This window comes from Prunus persica, chromosome G5 (assembly GCF_000346465.2).
Source record: "Prunus persica cultivar Lovell chromosome G5, Prunus_persica_NCBIv2, whole genome shotgun sequence".
Taxonomy (NCBI): Eukaryota; Viridiplantae; Streptophyta; class Magnoliopsida; order Rosales; family Rosaceae; genus Prunus; species Prunus persica.
The window spans coordinates 3,343,860-3,371,747 of NC_034013.1; the positions used below are offsets into that span (position 1 = coordinate 3,343,860).

The 27,888-nt window shown below is 36.6% G+C and overlaps 1 protein-coding gene and 1 pseudogene across 1 annotated transcript; one reads left to right on the plus strand and one right to left on the minus strand.

Moving 5' to 3' along the window:
* On the minus strand, window positions 2,499–13,359 carry LOC109949186 (annotated as a pseudogene).
* LOC18776850 (tRNA-specific 2-thiouridylase MnmA) lies at window positions 20,198–26,360 on the plus strand. The gene is made up of 10 exons (XM_020564517.1): window positions 20,198–20,892; window positions 21,280–21,354; window positions 21,692–21,745; window positions 21,993–22,071; window positions 22,167–22,294; window positions 22,597–22,680; window positions 23,040–23,123; window positions 23,335–23,486; window positions 24,485–24,635; window positions 25,551–26,360. Exons 1-10 carry the CDS (start codon window positions 20,542–20,544, stop codon window positions 26,004–26,006), a joined length of 1,614 nt encoding a protein of 537 aa, XP_020420106.1. The 5' UTR covers window positions 20,198–20,541; the 3' UTR covers window positions 26,007–26,360.

Here is a 27,888-nt window from a genome sequence, read left to right on the forward strand (position 1 = left end):
GCAAAAAACTACTCTTTTTTGAAGCAGATGAAATGTTGCTTCCCTTTATTTTTCCAAGGGAAGACTTGTGAAGGTATCAAGATCGCCAGCTTGACAGATATGGTCAACCAGGTTGAAGCAGGTAAATGGGCTTGACATGAAGTTCATCTTTATCAGATCAGACATGTTTGCATCCCCTGCAAGATTGGACTTGTACACCTTGGGATCAGCCGCTGACATTGCAGAAGAACCCTTCACCCGGGTAGATGACTCTCTCACTTTCTTAGCCACTGTCATCCTCACCTCCGAAGGAATCAACGATGCTGAATTGACTCCACGCTTGACTACTTGTGACTTAACAGCTGGATCACAATGGTTGGGCAAATGAGCAGACCTCCCAGTGTAATCTCCATCCCTTGACAGCTGCAGACGACTCTTTACTTCGGAAAGGAATACCAACATTTCTTTGCCTCTTAGCAGGTGAACTAGTTCGCGAGAAGGCCACTTCCCAGAGTAGATCACGGCTTCCAAGCTTGTCAGCAGAAGGCTTGAGTGGGACGTTCCGAGTGTTTCGCATACCGCCAACCTTCTTGTTGTCTACGCTGACAGAGGTGCTTAACCCTAGCAGATGAAGGGGGAGCAGCTCATACTTTTGTATTCTCAGCAGAAGGGAGCCTTGGTTTCTTCCTTAACGGAGATACATCTTTCGCCCGCGAAGCCACAACTCCATTACTTGAAGACTTGACATCGACCTTCCTCTTTGAGGAGAGATTCAGCAGAACACTCATCTTGTTCTTCAGGCATATCATCAAAGTCTAAAAAGTTCTGCTTCCCTCTCTCAACATCCTAAGCAGGGGGCAGACCATCAACCTCATCCCGATACTCGCTCAGCTGACGTGGCCTGCAACGCATGAGGCCCAGCATGCTCTAGCCCGGACCTGCGACGATAGGTAGCAGCTGGTCCACCTGTGCGCATCTACTCCACCACAGCTGCTGCCCACTGCCAACTGTCACCTGTCACGATGACAACTAGTTGAGCTTCCCCCAGCTGGCCCTTGACGCAAAAAAGAAGAAAAGACGAAGAAAACGAAACATATGTGCTCGACTTACCTTGGAATGTACGATGACTTCTCTCTTCGACAAGCAGTACAAATTCTCCAAGATCTCTCTCAAGCTGGAAAGTAAAGAAGTTAAGTTTGCGATGTGAAGAGAAGCCATGCATTTACACAGTTTGGGCATCTTAGGTCAAGAAGGAATTACAAGCCCATTCCTACTGGAACCCAACTCCAAGAAAAGGCAAAAGCCCATTCCAACTGGGTGTTCAGAAAATTAGCAAGTCAAAAACCTCCTTCGAGTAGGAGCCCCAATCCAAGAAAGAAGCCCGATTACAGCTGGACAGCCCAACAAGCAATCCACATCTCCTATATGCCACCACGTGCCATGCAGAAGCTGGGGGGCATTTCTGAGAACCAAATTAAATCAAAACCATAGGTCAAATATTTCCTTCTATTTGGGGATTATTTGACCTAATTGAGAGTTAATTTAATCGGGAGTTACCCAATTAAATTGGGAGTTACCTAATTAAATTAGGATTGATTTGACTCCTACCATAATTAGGGATTTGATTTAAATCAAATCCCTAATTAATCCAAGCTCGCCAAATCGGGGAGGAATAATTCCTTTCCATCTATGGAATTATTCCTCTGAAACCCTAGCCTCTGAGGCCCCTATAAATAGATGGCTACACACAAGGGTTGAGGTGCGTCTAAATTCCTATTGAAACTCTGCAGAAATTATCCCTCACAAATCCTAGTCACCATACTCTCTCTCCCTTTTATACAAGGCTCCAGCCACCACTCATGGCTCCAGCCACTCGGTTTACACCTTATATATATATATATATATATATCTCCGTACCCTATTTAGCTATTGTTTTCTCTACGAATCAATTGAACTAACTTAGGCATCGGAGGTCCTTTAGCCCATACCCCCCAGGTGTGGTCCTCTTATTTCGATCTATTTTGCAGGGAGAAAGAGGTAGCGAAGAAGAAAGGAGAATCTTTCAATCGAATATTCTCGTGGAAAGAAATCGCTCCCACAGAATCAACGTCACAGGACCAACTTAGAAAATTGTATACTTGTCCAAATTCGAACATCTTTAAATTTATAGAAAGCTGGGGATGTCTAGTTTCTTAATATCAAAAGTTCAGAAGAAGAAACAATTGTTAACTTCTCAAACCCTCCTCTCTAAGCTTCAGTCGTCAGTCTGCCTCCAGAAAATCCTTTTTCCCTTTTCCGAACTCCCTTTCCTTTTTGGATGTTTTTTCTCTGTAACCAACTTAGGTAAATCCTATAATGTTCATTTGTAAATGTGTCACCTAATAGGCCAGCCCTAAGCCTAGCACTAAAACCCTAGTTGGCCTCTTAAAACGTATCGGAGGGCCAATCTACTCACACTAACCTTCTTGGCCTTTCGTAAATCAAAGTATCTTGGGCCTAAAAACTTAGAATAAGGTTAAGTTAACCATTATACTCAGCCTTATTCACCAATGTATCATAATATAACATAAATTATAAGGAGGAAATTGAATTAAACATGTCGGGCTTACAGCAGAATTCCCCATATTTCCTGAACAATCTGTTCACTACTTTCTGCACTAGGTGGTTCAATAAGCCTGAGCCAAGTTTGAGTGCACCAACAAAACCTGTGGTTTACCTGTGCAATCGAGTCAACCAGAGGCACAAAAACAAAAAGAGAGAGAGAGAGAGGAAAAAAAAAAAAAGTACCGTGCACATCAAATATCATGATTTATAAATCCCAATTTTCATTATGAAACACACATAACTTCCTCCTCAATCAATTAAACTTAAATGGAAGAAATATCTTTTTGAATTTGTGCTTGCAAAACATCATGCAAGTTGTTTTGTACCCCAGCTAATTTCAATACCGCACACTTGCCTGGATTTTCATATAGGTAAATTTCTAGCAACGACAGAACACGAAGCTTAAACAGCATGAGGTGGTGATGTGCAGTGTCAGCCCCAGCTACATTCTTTTTCGCTTTGCATATCTGGGCTGGATCAGCATTCATTTGGAACACTATCATCATCCCATCCTCCATCAGAATCATCAGAAGCTTCAGGAATTTCTTTGATAACTTCCTCAACTGCATCAATAGCCTCAGAGTCATCCGACTGTTCATCACTCTCACCTGTTTCACATGTCTCAGCATCAATGGCCTCATCTTCTTCAATGTTAATAAAATCATCGTCATTGTCGTCGTCAATAATGTTGTCCCTATCAGCCTCTTATGTCTAGTAGGGGTGGCATTTTAAACCGAAAAACCGCAAAAACCAACCGATATTTTACCGCAATAAAACCGCAATCGCGGCAAACCGAACCGCAATCGCGGTATTAAGAACCGAACCGCATTTACGGTTGCGGTTGCGGTATTTGATTTTCAAAATTTGCGGTTACCGCAAACCGCAAAGTATAGCCGCACGGCTATACTCTATGAATAATTAAGTAAAATTGTAAACCCTTCTCTTCTCTTGAATTGGTGGAAAGGGAACCAAACAAGATATCCTATTCTTTCACAAGTTGCCAAGGATATCTTTGCAATTCCAAGTTCTACGGTTGCTAGTGAAAATGCTTTTAGCCTAGGCAAGAGGATTGTGGATCCTTTTAGAAGCTCTTTGCATCCTAAAATGGTAGAGGCATTAGTGTGTACTAGTGATTGGCTTAGAGCGGACGAATTTTCCTTTTACAAGGAACCAACAGATGATGAGGTTGAATTCTACAAGGAAATGGAAGATATGACAACTTGTAAGTAATTAGTTTATTTATGCTAATGTTATTTATGCTTCTTCTTATAATAAAATGTACTAAACTATGTTGTTTTATTTGTAGATAGCATTGGTGCTCAAACAACACAAAGGGGTTCTTCAAATCCACTCACCACCAACACTTGAGTTTGTAACATTGGTGTATTGCATTTTTCCTTTTAGTTTGTAACTTTAATTAACTGTTAATTGGATTTTTCTTTTTGGTTGTAACTTTAATTCATTTTGCTTTTGGTTTGTAAATTTAAAGGATTTGGAATTGGAATGCTTGAGAAGTTTAACTTTAATTGGAATGTTTGGAATTGTAACTTTAATTTTCTTAGGTTGTAAATGCTTGAGAATTGGAATCGATTGTGAATTTATATATGCTTGAGAAATTGAGGTTGTGTATTTATTTATTTGGGTTGTAAATTTATATTTTTGTGAATGCTTGAGAATTTGCGGTTTTAAACCGCAAATTCGCGGTAACCGACCGCATTTTTGCGGTTTACCGCAATGCGGTAAACCGCAAAACGCGGTCGGTTTGCGGTTTCAAAAATCACCAAACCGCAAATAGTCGGTTGGTTTGCGGTTTGAGTAAAAATTCGCGGTTACCGAACCGCAACCACCCCTAATGTCTAGCATGTTTCAAGTTCTTCTTAATGACCATCAACATCCGCAACAGACCATCAGCCGTGATATCATCGCAGAAGTATTTAAAAACCTACCACAAATGCCAGATAAAGTCATGTAAATTTTAGCTTGAAATAGCTTTGCTTGGAAAAGTGACACTTTTGATAAGTGCCCACATCTATGTATAGACAGACACAGGAGAAATCTAAAATAGATACATTGGCAGTTCATCGAAGTATCTTTATCTAATAATGTTGCTCCAGCATGAAATCTACTAATCTAGCATCAGCTGAGTGAACTAAAAAGCCCAACTAATTAAAGTACAGAATTAGAAGGAAAAACAACAGTCAAGTATCAGTGGCAGTGCATGATTATTAATCAGAGAAGAATTGCCAACCTAGATATTAAAAAATTTCACAACATTGTAACATCAAATCAATGACAATGATCATAGAAGTGGGCTTGCATTTCAGGCATAGCTGTTTGGGCCAAAATTCTGTACGCCAGCCTATTTTTGTCGAGAGGCCTATGAACCGAACATTTAGGCTTTCGTCTACAAGAATCAAAAGGAAAGAACCAAAACACTAGAGAAGCCAGACCTTTTTCAACAAATTACAAAAATAGCCATGATCTGAAATAAATAAAATACCACTATTGACAATGAAAAAAAACTGATACACACAGTTTTGATAAAAGCCCAGCTTCTGAGAAAATCTCACAACTTGGTCTCTATCCCAAAAAGGCAAAAACAACAGATCTTTTTCTCAAGAAAACTCCCACGTGACTTCCTGATTATTGAAAAGTCAAAATTTTCAACTATCACAGAGGAGTTGATAGGAAGTTAATGAAGGCATGTCTTACAGGAGGACTTCTCCATTTTTGCAGCCAAAGGAAGAAGATCAAAATTCCTTTATATATATATGTAGAGAGAGAGAGAGAGAGAGAGAGAGAGAGAGAGAGAGAGACTCTACAACAAAGCAGGTGACCTTTCCAAGAGATAAGTAGGGAGCAAGGGAGTTGTTCAATAGGAAAAGCAAACTGACCAGCATGGTAGATTGTGTTCTTTCTCTTTGCAAGGAACAAACAAAGAACAAAGAGAGTTGGTCTTTCTTTCAGAAAAGCAAGGAAAAGACCTCCATGAAAGTTGATTGTTGATGGCTCTTCTCTGCCAAAATAAATAGCTTCCTTACTTTATGATATTGAAAAGAGAAAAGATCTTTTAAAGATTTGCCTCTCATTTTTAAAGATTAAAAAACCCTCCACTCCAGCATTTCCTATAAATATGAGAGGAGGTGAACAGATCAAAGGATATCCAAAAAATCAACAAGACAAAAACTCTCGAAGTCATAACTGACAAACTCAAAATGATCAATTGATCTCAAAAGCCTTCAAACACTGAAGTGACCAAAGCTCATCGAGCCACAAGAAACAAATCAGTTAGAATTCAAATCTCTGTTTTCGGTTCAGTTCAGAGAAACAGTTTTACAAAGTGAGATTTCTCTCGTTACAAATTTGGTTCAGCACAAAGCCAAGTCAAGTAGAGTCAGGGTTTTTCACAAATATGAAAACCTCAACAAATTTACAGAAAGCCTTGGTCAAGCAAAACAAGCACCATAGCGCAGCTCCAGCTCAGTGACCATCAAGCTAGCCACTTCTATCCCCTCCAGACTGGAAAGGCCTCAGTTCTGCCCGTTCAACAAGCCTTCCATGGCTCGAAATAAATTGAAGCTCTGCCAAACTCAAACGTTGTTATCGATTTCCAGCTGAAACTCATCAGTTGAAGGTGTTGACGATCCAATCCATCACAGACACAGCCAATCCAACCCATTTCAGAAACAACTACTCAGGCAGAAGTCGAAGTCCAACGCTCTGTTGTCTTTTCTGGAGTTGGCTTTTCCTCTTTTTGAGTCTTGTAATAGGCAGTTTTGCCTAAACAGTTCATTTTCTTTTCATATATTCTGGCAAGAACTACCAATTTTGTAATGTGAAAAATTGTGAAGTCCTTACCATTCTGAGGCAAGAAAAGAATTTACTTGGGAGATATTCCTCACCCAAATTCACAATTGCTTGTTTAAAAGTCAGTAACTTGGGGTGCAAGTTATCTATTTTTTAAAAGTCTGCTACGGTCTTGAACTACTAGTAGTGGCACGCTCACGCACAAAAGAAAGTTGACTTGTTGACCACCAATGATTGTCAAGCCAATGGGGAACTTTACCCTACCATCATAGGATTAAAATCAAAACGAGTGAACAATAGCATAAATGTAAAATCATTTAAAAGCCACAAGCCCAAAATCACACCAGCTCAATAGAAGTTCGCATAGGAGCTGACGACTGTGGCAGCAATGAAAGCAATGTATCCACAAGAACATCCATTGTTACTGCAGGTGCATCATCACCATCTAAACCATCTTCTCCAGGAGAATCAAGGAGATCAGGGAAAGGTTTCTTACAGCATATAATAAGCTCAGAGACTGCGTGTAAGTATTCCCTTGGTCAAAGGAGCATTTGCAAAAGCAACTGGATGAGCATCTTAATGCATGCAAGTTGCAACCTATTTGCATCACCACTAAGCCCACAATTCCTTTCCTGCCATCGAAGAATTTAAGAATTTGTATGTCATGTCAAAGAGCATACAAAAGCAGATATAACAACCAAGCAACCGAAAGACTGAACTAAAAGTAATTAATAGGCTTTCATCTGAAACTTCAGTTCAAAGTAGTTCAACAGAACATGTCTTAGAAGGCTAGAAGACACAATTTACAAGACCACAGAACAAGGGATCAGTAAGTTGTCTTACATCAGAATCAAACCTACCCTAAAATGAATGAAATTGTTTTGCCTTTATTAGGAAAATAAACCATTGGAAACACCCTCCCCTGATTCTAAACCTCACTCATTTCAAAGTTTTTTGTTAAATTGTGGTCTGATTCACTTCATCCAATCTAAAATTTGAAACAGACCTTGAAATTCAAAATGGATTGGGATGCTCATAAACCTGAAAAAGACCACAGAAAGTACCTCTCTTGAAAGTGAAGTTTCCATTGCTTGCAATTTTTTCAGTGTCTTATTCCTCCGTTTCCAAATGCCGAAAGAGAGAAATTGAAGGAATATTGCACAAAGTGCTAAGAAACCGGATAAAGTACGAGCCAACATCATTTGGCTCAAGGAAATTTGGCAAAGCACGAGGCCCCTCTCCTTTCTGAGCATTTGCCAACAATAACTGGAGCTACTCAATACAAATCCTGCAAAGAGCACTCAAGGCGGCTGCTTTCGGACACCTAAATTTCTCTTGTAAGTCAAAGGATGTCAGTTCAGTGCGAAGAGATGCAGTGAACAATCCCTGAACTGCTAGAAACTTCAAAATTTATTTTTGAACCCGAAACTTTGCTCCTATATCCAGCTTCAAAATTTTCAACATACCGGGGAGGGATTCCACAATCCATGTTATTAAAAAAAATAATAATAAATATCAGAATTTCCCATGGTTCCATGTGAATCCTTGTCTTCAACAGAACCTATTCTAAATTGTCATCTGTTTGTTTGGCTCTAATCTGAAGGTTCCTCAGAAGCATGACTTTCATCCACAAACATGTTCAGCATGCAACCAGATTCAGTTCTGAAATCTGCCATTAAATCCTTGACTGTTTTTGTTAGTATAATGCAATCAAATTTATCATTGCTGTGCTTCTGTAAAGCCACAATGACAGAGACCCTTCTCACATCATTGTTCCCAACCCAATCAGATAAATTTTTAAGAAAATGTTGCACCACTTTATAGAGCCAAGAATCCTTCGTAGAAAGTACATCAATCATGCACTGAACAAGTTTGGCAGACAGACTAATCGGAATAAAAGATGCATGCAGGCAAGGAAGGAGAAGAAGCAGAACATCAAAGGCCAAGTGTTTGCGGTCATGAGATGATGGGAGAAGGGATCCCTCAATAATCACCTCGCAGAAGCACTGGAAGTTCTTTGCAATCTCTTCGACAGAAAAGCTAGAATTCCAATTCTTTTTATGCTTCGTTAAGGAATTTGAAACAGACATTGCATCTTCAGCCTGCAAAACTCTATCAGGTAAAAGAATGTTTACCAGAACAGGCCACACATTGTGTACACGAGGCTGACAAAAAGTTAATTCCTGCCATTTAAAAAAAAACAATGATCAGGACTTGTTTTTGTTAAAAGTTATAATTTCCCCAATAGTGATATCTACACCATGCACGTGTATGGATCACAGCAACAAAACCCACACCACCTTCAAGCAATTAGGAAGAGAAGCCAGATGGTCAGCAGAAAAATTTTTGTCGGGACTGAATGGATCTGGCAAAAGTTTCCCAAATCTTGCACTGTCAGCAGAAACTTTTTCTCTGATTTTCAGAGCCAGAAGCAATGCATCAGGATTTCCAACTTCAATAGCTCCTTCAAAACACTCATGAAGTCCATGGTTCAGCAAGACTTCTGAGTGCAACTGCAAAAATAGAATACGCAAAACTAAAAGTATTAGGACATGATGATGACTTAATGACCTATCTATTTAAAATCCAATCTAATCTGTTAAAAAAATTAAACGGAAGGAGCCAAAACTAAGCAATGGAAACAGAACCAAGAACGCCATATCTCTGCACATAAAAAGACACATTCCAGAAGGATAAAAGCTTCAATCCCTCAACATGGTGGCATGATACAAGTGCAACAATTTTTCACAGGCAATTTTGCATACAGAGATTTATTTCTCTCTGGCTATATATTTTTTTTTGGGTGAGATAGGGGCCAAAAAGGCCAGAACAAAAAGAACTAAACAGCCACTACTCTAGGCTCTCTCTGACTATATTTGAATAAAGAATGGTTTCATTTTTCTGGGAAGCCTTCTAGTTCTTATCATTTACAAGAGTTGAACTTTATTAAGCTACAAGCATAAAAGTCCAGTTAGAGAGGACAAAGAACAGAGATTCACAATCAAGCTGTACAACGTAGACTTCATAACATAGAACACACCAGTTGAAACCAGTGCTGCAGATGCTGTCTAAATTCTACATTATTAACCAATCCTCGTACCAAAGCATGATTTATAGTCAAGTACCAAATTTTGGGTACAAAATTGTCTTGAGAAGGTGTTGTACAAAGGAAGGCCATATTTAGAAGTACATAATCACAAGAAATACAATTTATTTTACAGTTAATATTATCAGTGGTGAATATTTTAATAAAACAACGTAGGTGCTGTTATAAATAATGCAACTAACATATGAAGTCTGCAATTGTGAGTGAAAGCAAATGAGGACGACCTTCAACACCAATAATGATAAGAAATAAAAAAGACACAATTTTAATTGCTTCTTCTCTCTTCTAAAATAATTGGATATCAAGAAACAGTAGATTAGTCTACGAACATGTGCCATAAACAACATGGCACTCAGTGATTAAGTGCCCAAGTCCAAGAGGAAATAATCAAGATAATCACATTTAACGAGCATTATTCGGAAAACAATAATTCATTTTTAATTATGTATTGTATGAATAAATTGTACAATTATATATGGCTGTTCTTTTATGATTTTTGATGTATCATGATTAAGTAAAAATTTATTTTATAAATAATATATAAATGATGAGTTTTAATAAAAATAAGACCTTCCGCCTTTATATATATAGATAAAAAAAAATTGAGCGTAATTAAAAGTCCGTTGAATACGACCTTAATAAACCTGAATACGACGTTATAGAGTAATGTTGAATCATACAACACGATTAACTAAATGAGTAGGGTCCCGTAGTTGCATTCGCCATTCAAATCTCACTATCTACTGCATATGGTTCAACCCAATTACATCTAGTAATAAATCTTCATTGTCTTTCGGAAGAGCCATTTGAACAAATCAAATTTGTTGCTTCTCTAGATTTTGTTTCACTTTTAGGACAATATTTTTTAAAGGACCGTGAAGAAAAAACTAAAAACCCCAAGTTCTATTTAATTATGATGAATTTTTTATTTTTTATATTTGTATAATTATTACAAGCTTTAAACAGTTTATAAAATATGGAATAAATCATATATTACAATGATCGTTTAAAAAAAAATAAGGTTTATCATGCAAGATTTTTCTAAAGCACCTAAGAAAATGTACTTAATTATTTTTACGCCATCGCAGAATAGAAACAATACTAGTCTCTCCAATCACGAGTCTTTTGCCTCCACACACATCTCGAGTTACAACTAATTGTTCAAAACTAAAGAGAATTGGAAATCTGTCATGTCCATAAACAGTGATTAGAGAGGTGAATGAACACAATCATTTTCTTTTTAAAGTCTATTTAAAACAACAGAACTGACCAAAAAAAGAATAACGAAGAAAAGTCTTTTCTGTTTGGTTGATGAGAAAAGTAATGGTTCAGGCAACTAATAAATCTTCATTGTCTTTCGAAAAAACCATTGAACAAATCAAATTTGTCTGCTTCACTAGCAAATACCAATTATTTTTTTTTGGCTTTCATCCGGCAAATAACTTCTTTTGTTTTGCCTTCATCTAGCAAATAACATGTTGAATGTGATGGTATAAGGCTTCAAGTTCCAAGTACTTGGCTAGACCTGCTGTAGCCAACACAAATAGAAGTGAAAGATGTCGCGTTTATATACAACTCTACAACAGGAGCCAAGAATAATAAATTTGCCGAATACTTTGTTGTCTTTTTTCTTTGTAGGATGTCATTACGAAAAAAAGAAAATTAATGGGTTCCTTATGGTTACATGTCCATGGTTTCGAGTCAGGATTTCTTGTGTGTAGAGACCTCTCACAAAATATCTATATAAAAATTTTGAACTCATAATACATGCAAAAATTAACCAGGAGGATGAAAATATTATATATATATATGTATCACATAATTGTTGGACCTCCTACAACTTGCTTAATTTATTTCTCTTCTCTCCTGAGAACTTATTTCTCGATTGTTGTGGGAAGTTTGAATGAAATTCAATGACTTTTGTCCTACATTGGTATAAAGAAGAAAAAGTGAGGTCTTTATAAATGTGGTAGCCCCACACAAGGTAATTGGAAGTTGGGCCAAGTGGAAGACAATTGGGCTTCAAATTCAACTTGGGCATTGAATATGTAATATTTAATATTTAATTATCAAAAAGATTAATTATTTAGTTTCGAATTAATAATTTTTTTTAAATTAATTCAGATTAGTTTAATTAATTTCACTGGGGGGACCCTATTTTGTTTTCATTTTTATTTTTAATAATAAATAGTATAACATATTGCCGTTTAGTAATCGTGTTATACACATACATACGTATTTTTCAACAATACTTCCATTTTTCGTACACAAGGAAAACATACAATACACGTGTGTGCGGATTTTTCATGTTTAATACACGTGTTTTTACAAAATTGTCAACAATACACACAATTTTACATATTATTGAATAAAAATAATATATATCGAAATATTATATAGTGGCCGAACTTTATGATCATTCATATGCTTGGTAGTAAGGTAAGTTAGCCTAAGGAAAAAGAAGAAATCGATTCATACCCACTCTTGAATATGATAAATTTCAAGAGTATAGTCGGCCGGCTATACTTTATTTTTTGACCTTTTTGTTTTTACGAAACAGTAGTCATGCTAATTTTCTTTTAATAAATAGTATAGCAGCACGGCTATACTGGATTTTTTGAAAGTTTCTTTGAAAAATAGTACAGCCGCACGGCTATACTATTAAAATACTTTGGAAGTTGGGCCACGCTAAGTAATTGGAAGTTGGCCCACACAAGGCATTTAGAAGTTGGACCAAAGGGAAGCCGATTGAGCTTCAAATTCAACTTGGGCATTGAATATATAATATTTAATATTTAATCATAAAAAAGAAAGATAGCCTTGGACCTTGGAGCACTTGAGCATTTAAGATTTAAATTCATTATTTAGTTTTGAATTAATAAATTTTTTTCTTTTTTAATTAATTCAGATAGTTTAATTAATTTCACCGAGGGCCTATTTTGTTTTTATCTTTATTTTTAATAATAAATAGTATAGGAATGGTACTTACTAAAATAGTTAAACCTAACACAAACCCTTGTCTTGCGCACTGCAAAAGCAATACAAACCATGCATATAACAAAATTTAGTCAAACAAGTTGCATTAGAAATTAGCCTCTCAATTTTATTTCAATAAAATGAAAATTGCGAACATAAACTTATAAAGACATGCATTCGTATTTAAAATCATGCACCATTGCAGGATGTTCGAAGATGAAATAAATTCAACAAAATTTATGGATTACAAGTAGTATCTGTTGACGAGTCCTTACTTAGTTAAGATTTTGGTTCCTTACTATGTTAGAATTTTGGTTAATTACCCATTTATCTAGTCCTATTATAATTGAGATTTATTTCTTATTGTAATTTATATTTATTTCCTATTAGATATATTTCATATTTTATTTAGGATTAACACCTCTTTGTACTTGTATAAATACTTCAATATTGGAGAAGAATAATAATATGAGTGAATCTGAGCAGATCTGAATATTTACCCTACTTTGTTTGACATGGTATCAGAGCCAGGTTCCTAACCTGTGATAACCTATGCCAAATTAAGAGTCGTTGGCACTCCTCATTCCTAACTAGGGGTGGGCACGGTTCGGTTTGGACCGGTTTTTGTCTCAAATTAGAACCGATCCGGTACTATTCATCTGGTTTCTAAAAGAGCCGTTAAGTCTAAATAAAATTAAAAATTAAAAACAAATAATATAAAATAATAAAACAGCCACTGAACCTCAGCAACCACCTATGGCCCAACCCACCTCACAACACTGGCGGTAACCCTGTCCTTCTTCACCAACAGCCAGCCTCTCCTCCTTTCTCTCCCTCTCTTTCTCTCTTTTCCCTCTTGTGTCCTCTATCTCTTTGCCCAACTTCATGCTCAATTGAAATTTTTTTTTTCAATTACAAGGAGGCCGAAGCCAAGACTAAATAAGAAGAAAAAACTAACAAATCACAGCCCTCTCAAGGGCCCTTCCTAGCACATCGTCCAATAAGATGTTCGAAATAGAAGTCAACTCAAAATTATGAAGCCCAAAAGTTAATTCATAACCCAAATTAGCAAGATGGTCAGCAGTTCTGTTTTGCTCCCTGTAAACATGAGAAATCTTGCAACTCCAATCACGGTTTAGCAGCGACTTGCAATCTTCAATTAGACATAAAAGGGGGTGGGATTGGTCAGACACCTTGGCCATAAGAGAAACAACATATAAAAAGTCACATTCAACATCAAGGGACCTAATACCCCTATTCCAAGCCATTTGCAACCCTTTAAGGAGACTCCATAACTCACCCTTAGCAATATTTCCAATTCCAATATTAACAGAAAACCCACATATCCAAGAACCATGTGAGTCCCTCAATAGACCACCTGTTGTGATCTTCCAAGAAGTAGTTTTGTAGCTTCCATCTGCATTCAATTTGGATATGGCAGCAGTAGGAGGGCTCCAATGAATTTGAATAACCTCTCTGGCAAGCTTACCATTAACCATCTTATTAATATCAAACCATTCCTTAGCAAATTGGAGAATAATGTGATGAGGATTGGGAGGAGGCTCATAGTCAGGGTTGAAAGTTGAAATACAACGCCATTTCCAGCAGTGCCAAATAGTAGCAGTAAACACAAGAACCCATGGTAAGCTGTGGGAAGCCTTAACCAATCTGCAAAATCAAAAGAGAAGGTGTGAGACATAGCAAGGGGAATATAGGTGTGACTCCATACCTTAAGGGCATGTTTGCAGCCTCTAAGAATATGCTCCATAGTCTCAGGAAAAGAAATGCATCATTTACAGTTAGGGTCTGTAGTTAATTTCCTTTTTTCCCTTTGGATATTGGTAAGAATCTTGCCATGACCAATTAGCCAGATGAAGGTTTTAATTTTTGGGGGAAGACGTAGCTTCCAAACGAAATCCCAACGCCAAGACACAAAATCTGCATCATCAAAGGAGGATAAGTAAGTAGACTTAACAGAGAAAGTATCAGTTTCGACAAACCCCATATGCATTTATCTTTCCTTTGAGAATCAAGGCCAGTATGGATGCTGCAAATTCTTTCCACAATCCCACTAGGTAAAACCTGCTCTAGCGAGTCATGATTCCACCCTTGTTCTGACATAAAATCATGCACTGTCCACAGATGAGGCTACAGGGAGCCACTAGACAATATTGGAATTCTGTGGAGGAGCAACTATCAATTTGGACAGCCGCTTGTCACTCTATGGGACGAGATGAAATTGAAGCTTCGCGAACAATATGATCCCACCTTTTATCTCCAGCAATTGTTTGATCAATTATGGACCATTTCCCAAGGAAGTTCGACCGTTACTGAATTCCATGCTCGTTTTATTAAACAGAAAGTACATGCGGGGATTCGTGAAGAACCAGGAATCATTGTGTCTTGCTTTATCCAAGGTCTTCATGACGATATTAAACATGAAGCCTGTCGGTTTGATCCTCATTGTTTGGAAGATGCATATTGCCACGCATTGGAAGATGAAACATATTTGCGGCCTCAACATTCGGGGTATGATTTGGCCAGCCTGCAACCACAACCAAACTCTTCCCACTACAGGTATGCAGATGGGGTTTAGGGTATTTGTTAGTCTCCTAGATTCTCTAATCCAAAATTTATTGCCATGTTAAAGAATGAGAAGGTTTTTCCGAGAGAGCTAAGAACTGATTTGTTTTAAGGTATTTTTAGTTATTATTTGTGCCCACCAATTGGAAGTGTCAGTTAGACAAATCCAACCAAGTTTAGTTAACATAGCATGATCGAACAAGGAAGGTGATCTCATCCCAAGACCCCCCATGTCTTTAGGGAGGCAGACATCCTTCCAAGCAACAGGGGAAATCCTAGAGCCATTACCCCCCAAAAAGGAAAGCATCTACAACTAGATGTCATTTCTTTAGTAACTTCTGTAGGACAGTGAAAGCAAGGTAAGTCTGCCAGCCCCAGAAAGGGTTTGAGCTTTCCAACTAGCAAATTTGACCTTAATCCTATCAATCCTTAATTTAGCATTAATAGTGCATTTGGATGAGGAGATTTAAAAGTACAAAGGATTTCATAAATGACAGAATTTAAAATGACAGAAATTAATGTTCTAGAATTTGTAAAGTTTCTTGTTTGGGTGACGGATTTAAAACACGGAATTTAACCTTTATTTATAAAGTTATTTTTTTTAAAAGCTCAATCACTCTTGGGATTTAAAAATAACGACTTTTATGGTGCGTTTGGATACTGGAAATACTCTCCAGATTCCGACAAAACTCAGAATTTCTATCTCTACATGCACCTAAGTCGGTTTTTTGTAAAAAACATTTACGAATTTAGAATTCCGCATGGAAAAAAACATGGAATTTGGAGATCATACAATACCAAGTTTAAATTCTATCTAAAAGTCGTCATTTCTAAAATCCCAAGAGAGATTGAGTTTAAAAAAAAAAAAAGATAACTTTACAAATAAAGATTAAATTTCGTGTTTTAAATTAGTCACCCAAACAAGAAACTTTACAAATTCTAGAACATTAATTTCCGTCATTTTAAATTCCGTCATTTATGAAATCCTTTGTACTTTTAAATTTCCTCATCCAAACGCACTGTTAGATAGAATTTAAAGTTGGGATTTATGGTCTCCAAATTCCATGTTTTTTCCCACGCGGAATTTCTAAATTTCTATGTTTTTTTTATCCAAACACGGGAATTGGTTCATGTCAATTTAGAAATTCTGAGTTTTGTCAAAATCCCAAGTTTATTTCCCTCATCCAAACGCACCATAAGAGGATCCTTCTAGAAGACAATATTATTCATGCCTAAATATCATCCCAAAGTGGTTGTTTTGCATTTGCAAAATATTACACAGGGAGGTTCTAGCATTGGCAGGCACATTTTGAGAAAAGAAGACATTAGACCTGTGCAAATTAATATGAAGACCAATGGCATTAGAGAAACACTCAAGAAGCTGATTTATATTCCTAGCTGCCACAGGATTGGCTTTTGGAAAAATTAAGCAGTGGTTAGCAAAAACCAGATTAGAAATACGCTCACCTCTAAGGGAGGAAAAAGGAACATTAGTGTTAGTATTGTTGGCAAGACAATTAAAATTCCTTATGAAAGGCTCCATGCAAAACACTAGCAAGTAATCTATCAAAGCACTAGCAAGTGTCTTATTTTTATGTTTACATGAAACATATATAAACCTAGTATAAATAACCAGAAAATAAAATTAAATATACTATCTGTAATATGCATTTACTATTGCAAAAACATATTACCTAAGAACAAAACAATGGAAAATATGTTAAAGCTTGTAATAAAGAACTATACAAACTATCTCACAAGTCAACTTCGCAAGCTCCAAGATTCTTCATTGCAATAAGATGTGGTGGCCATAAACCTATTGTTTTGATTATTTGAGGTCCAGATATCAGTTGTAATAACAGTTCAAATTTGATTTGTCTCCAATAACTTCTTTGTTCGGTCATCTCATACTCAAATTTTTGGAAGATGCCACTCTTATTTGTGTTTCAGCAAACCATCTTAAATAAGAGTTGTAAAAGTTATTGATTAGCTTCTAAACATAACATGTTCAATCATGAACAACGAATACTCATGCAAAAAATTGATTTGGGTTTTGAATATTATATATAAATAATATTTAATATTTAATTGTCAAATTTAAATTAATTTTTTAGTTTCGAATTAATAATTTTTTTATTAATTTGAATTAGTTTAATTAACTATTTTCTAACAGTTATGACTCTTTTGATAAGGTTTCAGAGGTTTATTTAAATCAAACAAAGCCTCATTCATTTGACACAGAAAAAACATTCCACATGCATTTCACATTGTCTGAGAGGAAAACAAACAAAGTTCACCATATTCTAAGTCCTAGTGCTAGGGCTTAGAATATAGATAGTTAAATCCTGGGAGGCAGTCACCTGTAGAACTTCAAGCACCGAGAATGGGTGAAATTACTGTCTTTAAGACATTGCATCAAATCTGCAAGCCTCTATCTCGAATCCAAGTCAGTTTCAATTTACTAAGGCAACATCTGGAAAAGTGTTTCACAATTTACTGGACAAGTCGACGACATTTATGTACCAACTTAAGAAGGAGTGCTGGCATGGCTTGCGAACCCGCGTTGACTTTCCTTGCGGACTCGCGTTGGCTTTCCTTGCACACCAAGAATTCCTATATTAATGTAATTGATTTACTTTAATTACTGATTTCCAACTGTAAAGAGAATTAAAAGTTATTACTTTCCTTGACCTGCAAGGTTTTATTATACTATAAATATAACATTCCACAAACAATATTCTCTCATAATTTCCCTTATTTTAGCAAAGTTGACATCACATTGTTTCTACAGGAGACCAAATTTGTTTTATTTATTATTATTATAATTTGCCAATCGATGGGAAGGAGGAGGGGTGATTACAAACTCTTATGCTAGGGGTGGGTTTCGAACCTCAAACATGGTATGAGGCCAAACACTCTTATGGGACGAGATGAAATTGAAGCTTCGCGAACAATATGTTCCCATTCCCACCTTTTATCTCTAGCAATTATTTTATCAATTATGGACCATTTCCCAAGGAAGTTCGACCGTTACTGAATTCCATGCTCGTTTTATTAAACAGAAAGTACATGCGGGTATTCGTGAAGAACCAGGAATCATTGTGTCTTGCTTTATCCAAGGTCTTCATGACGATATTAAACATGAAGCCTGTCGGTTTGATCCTCATTGTTTGGAAGATCAGCAACTTCCTCGTTAAAACTCCGATTTTTGACCCACTATTTGTCTACAAACTCTTATCGATAAGCTCTACGCAACGGCGCAACTCATTTCCCCAAAATCCTTCCCAAATTAAAGGTGACCAAAATGAACCTACCTCCCAAGGCAAAAGTGTAAATTCTACAAATTAATTAAATAATAATTAATTTGGGTCGGAATAGGGTGGGGTGGACCATGGGCAACGCCACCGAGAAAGAGTACAGAGAGAGATAGAGATAAAGACGGCCACAGAGAGAGAGAGAGAGAGAGAGAGAGAGAGAGAGAGAGAGAGAGAGAGAGAGAGAGAGAGAGAGAGAGGTGGGTGGTTGTTTTTTTTTTTGGGTTACTTTTTGGTTTTTTTATTCTTTTATAGTTTTTAATTAATTTTAATAATAAAGAAAGTTTTGCATTAATTTTTAATCATATATTTTTATTTTTTAGTTGTCAAAAGTCTTATTACCCCCACAAATGTAGCATGTGCTGCTCATATGACTAAATTTAACAGAAAATGTAACGGTAGGACTAATGGGCCGATTAATAAAGAGTTGGTGGACCATTTGAACAAATAATTTAGTTAAGGGACCAAAATACAATTCGGGTATAAGTTTGAGGACCATTTAAGTAAATAACCCTTTTCTATTTTATAATGATTATGAAACATGTATAGATATAAGTGGATAGATAATTTGTTATGACATTATTTTATTTTCATTATGCGATTGGAAAGAAATTTTTTTTTGATGTCGTTACATTTGATGTGAGTAGAAAGCGATAGAATCTGGTGAGAGTTGACACTTTTGTTTATTATGCTCCTTTCCAAGGGAGGAGGATGAGTTACTCATGAGTACCAAGTAGTTAGACTTATTGCAAAGTTTTGTGAGGTTAGTGGTGTTGGCATTAACGCTGCACGAATTTTCAACCGCTCCAGATTATACTGTCATGTATAGGATGACGAATATATTATTGGCACAAAGAGTAGGTCAATATATTCATCTATTCCTCCTACTCTTGCCTCTAAATCAAGGGTGTCTTTAACTTGACTCATACTGTTCGAAATGCAAACATCCTATTCTCGTGGATGTTTGTTTGTTTTTGTTTTTTTGCAAACAAAAGATTTTAATGGTATGGATGTTATGAATGTATGGTTATTTTAGAATGACATATTTGAAAGTGGCTATTACAAACTAAGTGTTTTATAGAAGGGTAATTTTAGCCAATTTCGCAAAAAAATAAATATACTAGCATGTAAACAAAAACATCACAAAGAAATATAGAGCTCCCTATTGGTCGCTAGATACATTTTAGAGCCCAAAACATTCTACTGAAGTTTTAAACATCCACCATATTTATAGCCTCATCTAGAGCCCAGCATTGAGCTTGCCTTTACTTCAGTAGGCTGGGGTAGGCAGAGCCCACTATCTATTACCATTGGAGATGGATTTTTGAGGTGGGGTGATAAGTTTTGCAAATGTGTGTGTAGGGTTTAACCCCATTTAGAGCTGCATTAGGGATGGCTTAAGTTCAACAATTTTTTTAAAACAAGCGATTGGGAGAGGGGGGTTTAAATAAATATTTATTGGATACTTGGGTGTTTCGAATTTCTACCTACATGGATGGAGATGAAAGAGCTCAACCAACTGAGATATACCCCAGTAACTTAGTGCAACAATTTTTAGGCCGAAGACAATCACATATCTTATTGGTTTGTACATGTAATGAAATCAATGTTGAGGGTGATGCATTCGCAATGCCCCAGCCTAAATTATGGGAAAAAGATTAGTACCTAGATATAGTCCCATCCCATACCTTTTCTCAGTCCACACCTTCACATATCCAAAAAGAAAAAAAAATGAAATCCAGTCGAATTTAATTTTTGGATATCTGTAATTGGCTTATGAAAAATTGAATTAAGGAGAAATTTGACTGAGGAGAAGTTGGAATCCGGATTTCTATAAATAAAAAAAAGATGAATTCTTCATGTAATACTTTTTTAGGAATTAGAATACCATATCATACCAAAGAGTCTAATTTCTTCAAAATTAAAATTAAAATTCTTGATTTTATGTGCACCCTTATTTTGATTCCCATTAAGTATTAGTAAACATGCCGTTGTTGCTGGTTTTGGTTGGGAGCTTGGCATAAAATTGATCTTTTGGAAATGTCGAGAAAAACAGAACCCAAAAAAAAAAAAAGGAAAGAAAAAAAAACTGTTTGAGATAAAGTTTCCGCTTGGGATAACTAATTTGAAAGTAAAGCCCACCCCATTTTCGAACATTGATCCGTGGCTGCAATGGCCTCTGTGCTCCTTCCCTACATCACCTCCATCTATCTCCCTCTCAAACCCCACCAAATCCTCAAGCTCCATCTCTCACTTTTCCCTCACTCTCCAAACCCCGCAAGAACCCTCTTCCTCGGACCCCTCTCTCGCTGCTGCTCTTCCTCCTCCGCCGTTCCCCAAACTCCACATCCTCCAAACAGCATCAATGGAGATCTTGGGCCTTACTTGTCCTGCTCTATGCCTCATCAGAGCCTTAAAGTTGCCGTCTTGCTTAGCGGCGGCGTCGATAGCAGTGTCGCCCTCCGCCTCCTCCATGCCGCCGGTCACTCCTGCACCGCCTTTTACCTCAAAATTTGGTTCCAAGTATGCTGACATGAAACCTATTTTGACAGTTTTAGAAGAATTGGGAAAACTTTTCTTTTGGGTATTGCAGAAATATAGCAAAACGTGAACTTGTTGGGTTATTAGTTGGAATCATTTAATATTATGGAGGTTTAGATTCAGCTGAGTCTGATTCAATGTTCAAATTTGGACTGAAGTTCGAAACTTCTTTCAAATGGGCTTTCTTTATTTTGACGAGTCATTAGTTAGCTCCAATATGTTTCCCGCGAGTTATTTGGATTATTTTGATTTGGTAGGACGCTAGTGTCTTTATATATTTCTTATTCACTTCTTTGTTAATGTTGTCGTGTGTGTGTTTTAGTCCCAAGAAGGAAAGAAAAGCTGCTTCTGATGTATGGTTTTGTGTAGGAAGACTTTGAGAACTTTTGGTCAGAATGCCCATGGGAAGAAGATTTGAAGTATGCAAAAGCTGTCTGCAATCAGGTCACTTTATTTCTACACTACAAACATAAGCGGTGTGAAAAGAATTTGATTTATAATCTTTTTTTCCTTCATTCTGAGTGTTCTCATTTTTGGGATTCTATGGTTCTCGAACAGAGCACACACACAAAACAAATGAACCCACCTTCATTCTGGTTCTTGAATTTATCTATCCTCATTTGCCATCCATCTGCTTTACATACATGAGTCGATACATAGATGTTTTTGACGGAAGCCTTACACTACTATTTGTGATAGAAGAGGTTTATCTTGGTGTTCTTGGTATAGGTTAGGCAAAGGGGGTGCTTTACAACTGAAACGAAATGATATTGGTTTACAGGTTGATGTCCCACTAGAAGTCGTGCATTTGACGAATGAATATTGGAAGAATGTGGTATGCATTACTTTTCCTGTGTTTCAATTGTAGATTATGTTCTTATAGTTGTCACATCTCTATGTAGTCTTTTAGTTATATGCTTGATAATCAAGTTCAGTGCATCTCACAATGTGAGTTTAAAACTTTAAATAAATAATTATATTTTTGGGCAGCCTTCGTCCTCAGCTGCCTTTTTGTTGGGTAACTGGAAGAAACTAGTCTTTATTCTTCAATTAATTCATGAAAAAAAAAATTCATGTTTCAGGTGTCCTACATTATCGAAGAGTATCGATGTGGTAGAACTCCTAATCCAGACGTTCTTTGCAATACAAGAATAAAGTTTGGTATGCAGTGAGTTGAACTTGAAATTCAGTTGTGACTATAATGATTAGGAATCCAAATATAGTTCTTCGTTCCTTAAGCTTACGTAACGTTTCAGGTGCATTCATGGATGCCATCAGCTGTATGAAGTTTGACTATGTGGCATCTGGACATTATGCAAATGTTGTCCACCCATCTGCAGGTGAAATGGACGAGGATTCAGTTTTAGAACTATCACAAGATATGGTACCTATATTCGATACAATTTGACAACTTTTATTCTTTTCATTTTGGATTATCAATCTTGGCTTGTTAAACTTGTTAAGTTTGAGGTTAATTCATTAGGTATTCAAATAGGGTCTTCTGCTGTGTAGACATATATGTAAGTTTTGTTGTCATTATACGTCCTCAGGTATATGTTGCTCTGTGATTATAAACCTTGAAACATTATGGAATTCAAAGTTTGCATCTCGGCATTGCTTCTCTTTGCGTGCTATTTGCTATATGCAGATTGCTTGCTGAATAATGTCTAACTTTTGAAATTTTAGGTGAAGGATCAGACATACTTCCTTTCACATCTTTCTCAGGCTCAGCTTAAGCAATTAATATTCCCACTTGGTTGTCTGTCAAAGGTGAGTGGTACTAGTTTTAATGATATGCAACACTTCACTAGATACTTATTTTAGCTAGTTGTAAAATATAAACATCTATTAAATGTTGAATATTTAGTGAATCACAAACTTCAGCTGGGAATAAAGCATGTATTGTGTACAAAAAATTGTAAAGGCTCACTGTAACAGTATTAACTTCTCCAATAATAAAATTGGAAACGAAGTGATGTTTTTAACTTGTTGATGTCAAACTTTTCCACCTTCATACATATGTAATCCTTTTAATTTATTTTTTTTATTTTTTTGGCCATCCTGTAAACTCTTGCATGTAGTTCTATTACCCTGACCCCTTTCTCTTATTTCTGTGGATATTTCTATAGGATGAAGTTCGCAAGCTTGCAACGAAGTTTGATCTGCTTAACAAACAGAGAAAGGATTCACAAGGAATATGCTTTCTTGGGAAGGTATGTTTTGTGGAGCTCCCAACATACTTACCCATTTTCCAGAAGATAATTTCATCCGTTGAATGGCACAACTATCTATATGGATGCCAACATTCATATGGTCAAACTTGGAGTAGTAGTGTTGATTGATTCTTTATGGGTTTACTTGAGCGGTCTTTTTTAAATCCCTAACATAATTCCCTCAGTTTTTTATTTTACTTTTTGGTTATAGTTAAAGTTCAGTGAATTTATTGCAAGACACATAGGGGAGAAGGAAGGTATCATATTGGAAGCTGAGACAGGAGATTTCCTAGGAACACATCGGGGGTTTTGGTTCTACACTATTGGTCAACGACAAGGTCTACGCCTTCCGGGAGGACCCTGGTATGCTGTCTCACTGTTAATTGTTGGACCACTTCTAAGGTTTTCTGATGGTACTTGCTCTGTTATCGTTTTAATCTTAAATCTGGTCAATGGGGAAGCAATAGTTGCGCTGTTACAGTTATATATATATATATATTTTTTTTTTTTTTTTTTTTTTTTTGGGTGTGTGGTCATATTATCCAGTAGTTTTTAATTGCTATATGGTTCTAAACTGAACACCAGTGTTGTATTGTATATTATATTTAGGATGAGAATGGCTTGTATCTCATTATTTCCCCGTCCTATAGCTACATAAATCCTGTAGGATCCTCCTACATGATGTGTTTGTGGATACTTCTGAAATGATGATTGTGCCGACATGGCATTTAGGGTCATGAACTTGTCAGGTCAGCTTGACCTGTCAAAACCAGTTCACAAGCTGGTCCACACTCGGTCTTGTGGACCATCAACCTGTCAGTGGGCAGGGTTGGGTCCACTAACTACCTAAATCTAGGGACCATGCCCTAGCAGCTTACTGGCCAATTGGTGCCCTACCAGCTACGGGTAGGCTTGACCTTTACCCAATTACTGTCTTTAATAAATAAATAAAATTATATTTAAATTATTTAAATTAGAGTATTTAACTTCATTTATTGATAAAAATAGCAAATAATATTTTTGTAAAGTTAAAATGTCAGAATGTTTCCATTTTAAGCAGAGACATGTTTTGTGAAGTTAAAATGCATTGCAAGCAATGGTTTGCAACATTGTTTTTACTATTTCATGAAATTGCAGAATGTTTGTATGATTACAATTTTACATATTTCTCTAATCAAAATTATTTTCTTACATATTTCTACTGTAGAAACTTCACCATGTATGAAAAGGTTGAGAGACATGTGGACATATCTATGCTGTATCTTACTTTATGGAGAATCGTTGTATTAATGTGTGGGTCGTCTTGAACTAATATAAACAACATTTTTCAGCTTTAATGTGTGTCGTCTCCTCTTGTGCAGGTATGTTGTTGAGAAGGATATAAAAAACAATGTAGTGTTTGTGTCAAGAAATTACTTTTCAGTTGACAAAAGAAGGCGCCTGTTTCGTGTTGGCTCCTTGAAATGGTTAAATGGTTTTCCCCAAAACCAGATCAGTCAGCTACAGTGCAAGGTACAAGGATTTAAAATTGATCTGTTACTCCTGTTATAGATTTTTTTGTATATTAGTTTTCAGAATGCAATGCTATTATTTTTCTGACGACTGTTCTGAGTAAAATTGGTCTTAAATAAGCCTTATGTATAATTGCCTTATTAGTCTTTATTTTACAATTAGGAAAGGTTGCACTGTCGGGACCCTTACATACTTTGTACATCATATTTTTTTATTTTTTTATTTTTTCAAAAAAAGCCTCATTATCCTTGAACTCGAACTCTCAGTATTATTGAGTGATGCTACATGTACCACATACATACTGACCACATTCTAGACCACAAGTGGGTCCACCTCTACTAGAGATGTGGTCCACAATGTGGACATTTAATGTGGTATAAATATTTTTTATTCAGGTATTATCTGTCTCACTGAAGAGAAAAAAGAAATATTATCTGTACAAATGAATGTATGAAATAAATGGTTGTAGGCTAGAGTTTTTACACGTTTTTTTGTTTCATTTCGTTTTTTTTTAAAAAAAAAAAATTTATAACTTTTGGTTGATCTTGTCCTTTCTTTTCTTTTGAGTTTTGAGAAACAGAGTTTCATGTCTCTGGCAGTCTCATAAGTAATGACTCTCTTGACCATGACATAGAAAACTTCCCACTCGTATAAGTTGTTTTCTTTTTCTCTTTCACTTGGTATCAAAGTCAGAACTTCCGCTTGGAAGCATTTACAACAAATTGGACCGACATTCATCACATAAGGTCTTAAATCAAGTTGTATTAACTAGATGTGGACTAATGTGTCAAGGCTGGTTGATAAGTCTTGCAAGGATGGGTGATACAAGGAAAGCTTTGAATCATGTTATATGGTTTGTGGTTTTACTGTTTAGAATCCTAGTGAAAAGAAGCTGAAATGTTTCAAACCTTTCAGGTTAGACATGGGCCTGGTTTTCGTAATTGTAGCTTAATAATGGAACCTGGTGCATATGGTCATGAAGATGTTGCAGTTGTCCATTTATCTGAAGATGATCAAGGCCTGGCAGCTGGGCAGTTTGCGGCCTTCTACCAGGGAAGAACTTGCTTGGGCTCCGGTGTAATTTTGGAGTCTTGGGATGATCAAGGTTTTCCTGTATGTGCAAGAGCTCTTGAAATTGCAAGAATGGAAGATAAATCCCTTCTTGGTAAACCCGTTAAGATAAAAGTAAAACCAGAGAATCCAATAACGGAGTCTGATCAGGTAGATGGCATGGAACTTTGTCGAGGACTGAAACATTCTGGAATTTCTGCTGCCAAACAACGCATGCAGGTATCTCAAGGAGAAGCAATAACCCGATTCCCTGTAAATTGGCTACAGAAGTTTCGAGAGAAGTGGTTGCGCATATTCTAGCAATTTTAATCTCACAATGCAGACAGTTTTGAGGCATATGGCGGGGAAAAAACAAATCCTACAAATGAGAATTAGAGATAGCTCTTTGCTCTTTCCGGTGATCCTCTCTGTTCCATTCATGTATAGTAGTGGAGTGTGTGTTGTAAAATTTGTTTGCCAGAGTATGCGGTGGTCATATAAGTCTTGGCCCTTGGGGCAATTATTTTTTCAAGCATTTTCTCAGGGTGCATAGTTTTATTATCATAGGAAGGTTGCATTTGCGCCACTTGGCTGCTGATTTTCCATGCATCTTACTCATATTTATATACTAGATTCTGATTTCTTAATCAAAGCTGCTTGAATTTTCTGAGTTTCCACAATGATTGAAAACATGTGCTTTTGTGATTCGGACAACCAATAGCCACGAGTTGTCAAAAAAAAAAAAGTATGGTGAAAAATAAATAAATAATAGAATTAAAGGCAATATCCAGTGGAATATAAGGAATGGACCGTCTCTTGAAAACAAATGAACACAATAATATCCAGCAGGACTACTTGAATGGAATTGTTTCAAATTTCAACCAAGGGAAAGTGGTAACTAATTTCGATTCGTTTAGTTTTATCAGATTTCAAAATCAAGTCAGTTTCTATTTCCAAGGTGATTTGAGGGCTAGACACCTATGATCGGATGAGTGGGAAGGGGGCATGGGTTTTAGGAGCCTGAGGGAGGATTCTAATGGAACCTAATGCGTTCTGGTGCCAAAGCTCAAAAAGTACTTTGACAAAAAACAGGTTTTAAATAGTTGATTGAGTTGATTTAAAAAATGAAGTAGAATAAGACAGCCCGTCAGTAACAGTTCATTGAGTTGGTTAGAGCAACTCCACCCATTTGCCCTTAGCCATGGCAAGGGGGGAGCTAGGGCAGCCACTAGAAAAACTCGGGCTGGGGGGGGTTTGGGCAAAAAACGGAGTCCAGCAGCAAAAGTCCAGCCCGGGCGAGAGTGGGGGCCACCAAAACGGGCAGGCCCGAAGGCGAATTCGGCCCGAGCTCGGGCCCGAAGGCTGGGACAAAATAGCTGACGCCAGCATGGTGTCAGCCCTGAAATTTTGAATTTTTTTTTACCGTTGGCACGTGCATTGCACGCGCCAACGTTTAAAAAAAATTCACATCAGCGCTACAGTGCCGCCAACGGCTCTTTGACACATGGTGGCCTCTGGTCGCTCCGATTGGAATTTTTTCTTCAATCCAACGGCAGCCAATTTTTTTGCCAAAAAAAATTGAAAAAAAATCGAATTTTTTTTAAAAAAATACACAAAAATTACAGAATTTTTTGTGTATAAATACCAACCAATACTCTTCACTTTTAACACCAACTCCTCATATATTTTCTTCTCCTTCTACTATTGTTCACTTTCTCCTCAAATTTTATTCACTTTCTATTCAATATTTTTTCACTTTGAAGTTGTAATTTTTTTTCTTGCATATTATGGGTTCTTCTAATGAAAATGGAGGGGCATGGAGCATGATGGAAGATGTTAGCTTGTGTGAGGCTTGGGTCCAAGTTAGTCATTGTCCCGTAACGGGCAATGAGATTAAATTTTCTCATATGTGGAAAAAAATTCATCAAGCATTTTGTGAAAGGGCAATTGGTTCTACACGTACAGAAATGACATTATCCAATAGGTGGAAAGTTCTTAATAAAGAGTTGGGGAAATGGAGAAATGCCTTAGCAAAAGCGATTGACAACCATCGAAGCGGAGAAAATCTTAGCAATGAGGTAAATTATTTGTCATTTTTCTTCTATTAATTTCTATGTCATATTAATTTTTATTTAAATGTTTCTTGCAATTTATATATTTTGTTAATATGTCTCTAGTTTTTTTTAATACATGTTGCATTTTT